The following is a 9,672-nucleotide window of genomic DNA, read 5'->3' as shown; positions in this document are numbered from 1 at the left end:
CCATAATATTTATATGTGTTTAATACAACGAACATTTAACCGTCAAAATAATGATGATATTAAACACGTAAGTATTGCAGATAAATATAAAGTGTGTACTTAAAAATAATAAAATATCAAGAAAGTTTAAGCATGGTTACTGAATGCTATGTTTAGGTGGGTGTATTCAATTGGATTTTGAGGGATTTTTAATTATTTTAATGAATATATGGGTATTCAACCATAATTTAAGTGATTATCTGAAATTTAAGGTGTATTCAATTAGAATTTTGAAAGTTCTAGGATGGTACTAGTTTAACCTAGAGAGGGGTGAATAGGTTCCAACTTAAAAATCCAATTCAATTTTCAATTTAATTTTCAGTTCTCAAATTAAATTCACATTCACATCACATATCAAACTATCATACTCATATGCAATTAAAACGATAAATAAAAAATGCACAAGGATGTAGGATTTAACGAGGCAAAACCCACCACTGGGAAAATCCTCGGGCTCCCAAGCTAGGACAAACACTAAGAGAAATAAGTACAGAAAGACTTACAAAACTCATCAACTAGACACGCATACTAGTAGGCAGTTTTGTCTCCGCGCTTTGCTACTCGATCTCTCTTTAGTCTTCGAGTGGAAGTGGCATGACAATAACGCAGCCGTCAATCACTGTCTCCTCGAACTTTGCAAGATACTAACTCGATCATGCAAAATGTATGTAATGAAATGTTTTTTGGAAATCAACCAATTATGAAAATCACAAGGCACATTTTCATAATTGATTTCAATTGAAGCGCATGAAAAATTAGTGAACAAAAACTAATATTTTCTTTGAAAAACACTTGGCAATAAACTGATTTTTCTGAAACGAAAAATAACTCTCATTGCACTTAGGGCTGCTAACAAACGTTTGCTTTCAAAAGATATATCATGTGTTAAAAGCAAACTAAAAAACACTCTGATTCATCAAGATGAAAATATAAACCGACTTAACCCAAGGGCATGCGTCACATGAATTTTCTATCTGTTTAATGCATTGCTCCTAGTGTTTATATCATACGGAAACAACCTAAATGCATATGCAGCAGCAGTAGGAAAAACTCTAAACTGATCTAATGCATGCGGCAAACAAAACATAAAAACATATTCACTTGGTGCTGATGCTCTGTTAACCAGTCTGTGTTATGCGGCAGCCCCCAACCAGGTAACTAGGACTTCTATTTATATGTGCAGCAGCTAGACTCTCTTATCCCTATCATATACGCGTGAGCCACAAGCCTAATAAGACCTAATCACTTACCAGTTAAGATATCATGAGATAACTAGGTGAAGGGATATATATGCAAAACCCGAGACATTAACATCAAGTTAAATTCTTAAAAGTAAAACAAGGTTATGCGGCAAGACTAGGATCCCAAAGGTATATATGCATATATATGCTAGGGTTTTATGCTGACTTAAAATTATGGGCTTAAACTAAAGCATAGTTAAACTAAATGGCCCATTGAATGCAAATTTAGACTATATGAATATGCATGCCAAATTTACGTGAGTGAATGTCTCTGAAAACGTTTATCATTTTGTGATCGAGAGGATGTGAGACAAATTTAGACTAAAATAATTACAACTGAAAACAAGCACTAGTCTAAGATTACAGACTCAGGCGTTTTGTTTAGGAATAGCCAATTTTATCCTAACAAATTTTAAGATAATTTATTAAAATCCTTAGAAATCCGGATGTATTTAATTAGGATTTTAAAGAAGTTTATAACATTCCAGGTGTATTCAATTATAAATTGATTTTAAAGAATTTGAGAAAGTTGAGGAATTAAAGGAAATTGAAGAGATTTCGTAGTGTATTTTAAGCATCCACAAAGCTCACTGCTCTCTATAAGATTTTTAAGAAATTGAATCAAAATTTTATATGAAATCTCTACAAATCAATTAAACTACATAAAAACTCATGAATTTATAAATCCATTAAAGTACCTCAAATTCTAAATTGAATACATCTCCTCACCTCTGCATGAGACGGCGGATTAAGTCCGAAATGGAATTTAGGTCAAACGCGAGGAAAATTTTATTTCGGCTCAACTTTTAATTTTTTTTTAAATTTTTTTAAAGAAAGGAAAAAAAGAGAAAACTCAACAAAACAAATTGCTCTTAGAAAGCGCTCGCTGTCATCTGTCCGTGCCCTCGGCGATTATTTGGAGAGGTAACGCCATGGCTCACGGTGGCTACAGCAAGCGGCGGGTGAACCCCGCCGGACGTCGGTCCAAGTCGGCCTTGGGGCCGGAGAAGAAGCCCAAGTCGGTCACCCTCAAAAACCAGATACGCTCCATCGAGCGCATGCTCCGTAAGGTACTCCCTCACTCTTTCTTCTCAATCTCCAGCTCTTTATCTGTTTTTCCATTTCGACCTTGCTTCGGTTGTGGTCGATTTTGGGGTTAGGGTTTGTGCGGTTTGGGGGTTTCAATCACCTAGTTCTTCGCTAGCCCTGCTGTGTGTATATATAGACAAAAGTGTGTACAGTACACTGAATTTCTGAGGAATTTGAAGGAATTGGAAAATGTCTGACCTAATACCGCTTGAATTAGTATTCATGTGCCAAGATTAGAAATTTGTAGTCGGCAACTTTGTGGTTTTATCTATTGATGAAGTGATAATCATCGTGAAATGCCTAACACGATGATTGTTTTCCTAAGAATTTACCAGCTGAAGTTAGGGAGGCTCAGGAAAAGAAGTTGGAAGGGTTCAAGAAACAGCAGGAGATTCATTCTCGTCTCGCTGTGGAACGCAAAATATTTATGCGTGACAGGAAGATAAAGTTTTTTGGTATGAATGAACGGATTCCATTTGTTATTCTAGTTATTTTGTAGGTGAATTCTTGCATGATGTACGGCTTAATTGCATTGGTGGTGCATGTTTTGCTTGAGTCGTGAAAGTAACGTGCACCTTTTTCAGAGAGAAGAAAGATAGAGAGAAGATTAAGACGTCTGGAGAAACTTCAACGTGCTTCTTCTGGTCAGGCACAAGATGCAGAGATTTTGTTGCAACTTTCCAAATTGAAAGAAGATCTTGAATATGTTAGGGTAAGCTATATAGTGGCCCTTGGTTTATCTGCTTTTATGTTGATGTCGGTGCATTGATATGATAGTTGTAATTGGAAGTTTGGTATTTTTTCTTCTTTCATGAGAATATCTTAAGCTTATATTGACTTGAAATGTGAACTTCTACTTGACCTTGTGCTTTACTGGAGAAGAGCCATTTTCTTTTGTTACTTTGCTTGTTACAGACTTTGAATTGTTTTTTGAAATAACACTGTAGTTGTTTCCAATAATGTCAAACTAAAGGGCTGATATTTGTTGACCCTCAGTTCTTTCCCAAGACCGAAAAATATGTCTCGTTGTTTACTGGAGGTGAAGATACAGATGTGATTGATAAGAGAAACAAGTTGCGTAAGCAGATTAAGGCCAATATAGTTGCTGCAGCAGCTAGCGGAAAGGATTTGGAAGGTATTTCTTTTATGCCTCACTTCCATGAGAAATTTTCTCGTAGAGTTATTCTTCATAAGATCAGGTCAGACAACCTCTATATAAGCAATAACTACCTAATGTTATGCATCAATATATTTTTTAGTATTCTGAAGTTGTTTGAGGGTGAATTCCTAACTTGGTGCAGACTTATCTGAATATTTATAAAGGGTAAATACCACTTGAAAGAAAATATCGGATGAAAATACCTAGCAAAACATCTAGTCTTTAAATGAAGTTAATAGTAGAAGTAAGAATGGCTGGAAGATAACATATCAAACACAAACATCTACCAACTTATGCTTTCCGCATTTCTGCCATGCTATTATTTTCTTTCAAAAATCTAGGAGATGTTTTATGTTTTCTCTGCGGGATGCTTATTTTACGTCTCTTTTCTTCTTTTAATTGTCAATTATGAACATAATCTGAGGGTTGCAAATTATTGAACTATTTTGTTACACTGACAAGAATGTTTTTTGTTCTTGGAATTCCTACAGAAACAGGGAGTGAGGACGACGGGCTTCTGGATATGAGCGAAGATGATTTCTTCCTAAATGGGAGTTCTAGTGATGAAGCAGATGCAGACGATGAATGGACAGATAAGAGTGCAAAGTATTTTTCCATCTTATTCTGTTTGTAGTTTTTAGCAATAAAATTGTTTCTTGCACAAATAATAAAAATTATGAGTGAGATACTATTATTTATTCTTGAGAACCTTTTTGTTTTAAGGTAGGGTTATATGTTTGTTTTTGTTTGAATGGACTGCGTTAATATTCCCTCATTGATTGGTTAGTTGAACTAACAGTTTAAGTTCTCATTTATCAAAACAAAACAGTGTGAGTTCTCATTTATCCAAAAAAAAAAAAAGTGTAAGTACTCAGTGGAATAGAAAGCTTATTTATGAATTAGGGGACTGTTGTGGACTTCGATCATTATCACTTTTTTGAAACATGAGCCCACTGCTTGTAATTTGATTTAGTATATAATCTGTTCCTTCATTTTTATGTGTTTTACCTGTTTATTAGAAATATGGTCTGCGTTGATGGAAGTTGCCTCTAAATTTGTCATCTGTTTTGCAGGGAACAGGCTTCCAGTGCTTCTGGAAAAGCAACTTCTGGCATGTCCAGTGATGAGAGAAATCAGGTTTCCCATCTTCTCACTATTGTACTGCTGTAATTAACTATGTGTACTTATTGAGTGTTTATATTTCTGCCTCCTCACCTGAACTTTCTTAAATAGCGACAGATTTCTGCTAGAGCTTTGATGCCTCCACCCCGGCCATCCAGCAATTCTCGCTCAAGTTCAGTTCGTGCACAGTCAAGGTTTGGTCCTTCATCAAGCAAAAATTCCTCAAAAAAGCCTGCTGAAATGACCACATCGAGCAATACATCAAATAGCAGAAGTGGAACTTCCTTCAATACATCAAATAGCAATACATCATGTAGCAGAAGTGAAACTTCCTTCAAAGATAGGGGATCCTCTAATTCAACTGCTGGTCAAAGTAGCAATTTGAGCTCCAACTCTGATGCTCATAAGCCCCGTAGAAAAAGGAGGCCAAAGAAGAAAAAGCAGCAGGTTCGCGTTACTTGTTAATGTTGGATGGTTTATATTTTTGCATTTCTGTTCATGATGTTTGTAGTTTCTTTTCGGTTGAAAATTTGTTACAATGCTTTTAAAAGTCTGTCTATGGCAATCTCCAAAGATGATGAAAAAAGTAAGGAAATTTGCGACTCATGTAGATGGTCTTGATTGAACCTAATGCTACTTGGTTTTAGTATCTGTTTTTGTGTCTTATATAAGAATATCACTCCTTTTTATACCTCAGCTAGTGAGCTCTTGTACCCGCACTTTATCCCACACTGGGGTATAGGTATTGGCCCTCTTGGGTCAGTCACGCATATATGGAACTTACTACCCTTGCCATGTTTCCATGGATGCTAAATATGGCCATCATTGCACAATTACCTTGAGATTGATTGTTCTTGAATACAATGTGTCAAAATTGGCTGGTAGGATAGTAATTGGCCACATCCTTGTTCCTGTGATTTATGAAGTTCATATGCCATATTGGTGTATATGTGTTGTGAAGGGTGACAAAGCATTTTCCTATTTTCATGATTAGTTTATGAGCTTTACAACTCATAAAAGAGTTGATTTAGGCTGAAAGTGGGTGCACAGACAAGACTAAGCCCCAAAGGGTGTGAATTGAGTCAATTGATGCACGTCCGCGCTTAGATAGGCATAATGACAGTGGCTAGGCATTTTTTTGGCTAACTCGAAGAAGTTGGATGTATATCTCTGCCCGATTGATTTTAGCTAATTATTCAAGCTGGAAAACTGAAGTACAATTCAATGACGGACAATCCTTGTTTGTTTATTCATCATTTATCATTAAATAACCATTAATTTAAATACCTATACTATGCTAAGTGGATTTCTTCATTGAGTAGAATCCTTATGTCCTACAAGGCTGCTATGGGATGTGTTCAATATAGTGCTATGCTTGCTTCTATTTATTTCAGAGCCGACTTCGTACTTGCTCTTCGTAGTGTTCAAAAGTCTGGTTCATACTAGTATTCTTTGTACAGTTGATGCCATTTATTTACGATGTATTGTAGTTGGTAAACATCTTTTTCATAACCAACTACTTGTATATTTTCAGGGATGAGGGGAAGTTGCTTGGTGCGGATGCGGACCTTTGCTTTTAAGGATTTGATGGCTTTGAGTTGTTATACGAAATTCTTACAGCTCAGTCTCGACAATGAAGTGTGTATTTTCTTTTTGTATCGGTCTTTGGTTGGAAACCGGTGCTTACTGCTCAATGTAACGATCAGTCATAACTCCATGCCTACTCACTCCGAGTTGGGCTCGATTTATCTTGAGAATGTTTCTGTTGCAACTGTACAAACTTCCGATCTAGTGAGAATCACAAAATCCTTGGATGGATATACTTTGTACTGGATTTGCTTGCGGAAGATATGAAGCTTCAATAATTTTATGGAGGGTGTTGGCAGTTGGATTTGGATGTAATTGTGCATCAGTTGATTTCGTCTACAATCGGGTGGGTTGATTTATCGGGTTGGGTTTCGTTAGGTATGGGCGGACAAAGCATCAACACAGCTCAACCTAATAAATATCCGGTTTGGCGTTGCGTTGGGTTTGAGCAGGTTATGACAAAAAAAAAAAAAAAAAAAAACTGCCCTTTCGGGTTTAAAATTGGGATTTGACATGAGTGGGTTCGGGTTGGCCCAACCCAAGTTACCTTTGACAATTAATTTAAGTCTTAGTTACTCGTAGGGTGCTAAACCCTTACCATTCACCCTTAAAACCAAACTATCATAATTAAAACATAGTATTCTTCGCATTGAATTTGGCCAGTACGCAAGAAAAGATAGAATAATGTCAAATTATGAGCACGAATTGTGCAGAAACAGAAGGAATACCCAAAAAGTCGCTTGTAAAAGAAGAAGTAACATAAAAAGTATAAGCAAAAATTAGACTACAAGAACCAGTACTCATAGTGCTTCCAGTTGTCAAATTCTTTGAGAAATGCGTCTTTGTCTTGACCATGACGTTCATAAAATTCTTGATAGCTGTTGACACATGGAAAAGCCGAGGTCAAATGTTATTAATGCTATATATAAACATATGTGTGTAAATCCATGACTTGGGATATAAAATTAAAGAGAGAGAACATAAATTTAAGGAAGATGCTATTAACACTACACAACTTGTTATCGTCGAGCTACATGTGAAGCCCATGCAGGGATTATTGCACGCAATTACAATGGTACATTTTTAGGTGGTGCTTCTTTACAATCACATCAATCCTCGTTCGATGTCACCGAAGCAAAGGCTGTTCTTGGGGGTTTAAAATTTGCCAAAGCTAAATGTTTCAACCATATCATCATTGAGAACGATTCTTCCAAGGTCATCGAGTGCTTGAGGAAACCAAACCTTCGCAACCAATGGTGTCTATATCAAATTATTGAATTCGTATGGCAGCGGCTTCCTTTGCTTTTGTTGAGTGGAACTGGGTTCCAAGAACGACCAACCAAGCAGCTCATGTGGTTGCATCTTTAACTGATTTGAGTGTGAGCAATCTCTCATGGGCAACTTTGCCCCCTCCCTCATTGGTTATGGTGCTATCTCGGGACTATTAGCCTCTCCCTCTTTTGTTTCACCTGAGTGGTGTTCAGTAGTGTTTATCCGATTGTCTAGGCTGTATTTCGCTACTACCTAGTTTGAATCAACTGCACTCTCTTTTTTATTTTGAGTTTTGTCTTTGGGCTATCATAGCCTTTATTTGTACTTGCTGCCCCTTTTCAGGTCTTTAAGGAAGCTTTCATTTGACCAAAAAAAAAAAGAATACACAACTTGTTAACATGCACTTCAAATTTATAAGACCACAAGGAAAGAAAAAATTTGAGTGAGTTGTCGTACACAATTGCATTTTTGAAGTGCCAATAATTAGCACTTACACACACACACACACAAACAGTTTGTAAGGACCAATACATATTTCAAGCGAAGAAAATCACTTTTAATTTATTAGATAATAATCCCCAATTGGACAAGGCAAACTAAAGATTAACTAGATGTAGTACAACAAGATCTTCATAAAGAAAGTCATATGATGAATTAACCTCATCATAAATCACTGGGGATCGATATTGTGGGAAATTCATATGTGGTTCTAAATTCGAATCTCTTCACTCTATTGATAAAACCAGCCAAGCTACTTTTGAATTAATCAGATAAAAGAGAAGGCGACAATTGTAGTAACCAACTTAAAAGAATTTGAAGATGTAGCATAATAAGATGAAACCTGACAGAAAAATCATGAAACAAACTAGTCATAAGGTAACTACCTACCTCCTTGTTAGCCTAATCTCTTCCACCTTTTCGTCGATCGCTCTAGTTACTGACTTTAATTCTATACGTATAGCAACATAGGAGCCGATATGCTTCCAAAAAAAAATGGAAACCCCTCCCTTACGCAATCATTGAAATGTTTTCTTCTCCTTTCTTTAAAGTTCTTTCTTTTTCGAGAAAATCCCCATTGGAATTGATTGAGCAACACGAAAATACTATACTAGTTAGGTTTTAGGGCCATCGCATAGTGTCTGTGATATATCGGTAGGGTTCGGTTTGCCTGTTATTGGTTTATATCATGAGATACTTACACACATGAAGTGATTTGCAAGAGTGAGGATCCTCGATGGGTTTTTTTTGTGAGGATCCCGAAAATCCTTGAATCATATCTGTTTATCGTACAATGTGCAGTAAAAAATTATTGTAAAATTTTTATTTAAAATTGAATATAAACAGTATCAAACGAAAACTGACCGCATAATATAAGATGAATAAATATAATTAGAAGATTTCCAGAATCTTCGTAGAGAAGATCCGGCAAGAATCCTCTCTTGATTTGCAAGAGTTAAAATACTACATGTTTATCCAAATGTGTTACACTTTTCCGTTTAAAAGTTGTATTTTGAATATGTGTGGCAGGTGATAAAGATGCAGTGAGATGCGTGTTTGATGTGAAACCTGTTGGAAATTTCAAATGGGATGCTAGCTAGTTGCGGTAATTCTAGTTTTTGGCGTTGGGAGAACTGTTGCAGAGAATATATAATTTATAGGAGAAATTAGATTCTCATTTTTTATTGTGTTGATTAAATTTTTATTTTTTTTTAATTTTTTTATCAAGATCTTTAGATTTTAATGAAAATTATTATTTCAGATATAAATTGTTTACATATCAACATATTTAAATTTTATTTTTAAAATATATTAATTTAGTGTTAGAAACGTTACATTTGATATATTTATATTTATGGTTAAACTTTGTATCATATTGTTTGGGCCCAAAATAATATTGTTGGGCCGAGCAGCAGGTTGTGCTCGGCCCAAGGCTGTGTTGAATGCTATGGGCCGAGTGATAAATCTCGGGCCAGTTGGCAGGGTCGGTCAACTCCTATCGTAAGAAGTAGTCCAGATAAACAGAAGGGGTCGAGGAAGCCCTGGTGCGACCAGGATTCCCAGCCGGCAAAGAATAAAGCCTCAGAAAAGGGGAAAGTTCAAAGTCCTAGTGGGAGTAGGTTTGTTCGAGGTAGAGTTGAAACGGGACAAGGACTCCCAATCCAG

At 36.1% G+C, this 9,672-nt stretch overlaps 1 protein-coding gene across 2 annotated transcripts; it reads left to right on the top strand.

Moving 5' to 3' along the window:
• The first annotated feature begins 2,057 nt into the window (after positions 1-2,057).
• LOC137737158 (uncharacterized) lies at positions 2,058-6,524 on the top strand. 2 transcript variants are annotated; one of them, XM_068476548.2, is made up of 8 exons: positions 2,058-2,350; positions 2,695-2,824; positions 2,954-3,081; positions 3,366-3,504; positions 4,020-4,134; positions 4,602-4,665; positions 4,762-5,097; positions 6,185-6,524. In XM_068476548.2, the coding sequence occupies exons 1-8, from the start codon at positions 2,213-2,215 to the stop codon at positions 6,188-6,190; spliced, it is 1,056 nt and encodes a 351-aa protein (XP_068332649.2). In that variant the 5' UTR covers positions 2,058-2,212; the 3' UTR covers positions 6,191-6,524. The 2 variants fall into 2 exon arrangements, with proteins under 2 accessions (XP_068332649.2, XP_068332650.2); XM_068476549.2 differs by having other exon boundaries at positions 2,081-2,350; positions 4,768-5,097.
• Positions 6,525-9,672: the final 3,148 nt, after the last annotated feature.

Source organism: Pyrus communis, chromosome 13 (genome assembly GCF_041283825.1).
Source record: "Pyrus communis isolate YQ-2024b chromosome 13, ASM4128382v1, whole genome shotgun sequence".
Classification (NCBI taxonomy): domain Eukaryota; kingdom Viridiplantae; phylum Streptophyta; class Magnoliopsida; order Rosales; family Rosaceae; genus Pyrus; species Pyrus communis.
Note: the sequence above shows the minus strand (reverse complement) of the source record. Positions and strands in the feature narration are given on the sequence as shown.

Bases quoted from the DNA above. Each gene is read 5' to 3' on its own strand.
- LOC137737158 (XM_068476548.2), top strand. From the start codon at position 2,213: ATGGCTCACGGTGGCTACAGCAAGCGGCGGGTGAACCCCGCCGGACGT. The intron at 2,825-2,953 runs GTATGAATGAAC...CACCTTTTTCAG, and splicing joins CAGGAAGATAAAGTTTTTTG to AGAGAAGAAAGATAGAGAGA. The intron at 3,505-4,019 runs GTATTTCTTTTA...GAATTCCTACAG, and splicing joins TAGCGGAAAGGATTTGGAAG to AAACAGGGAGTGAGGACGAC.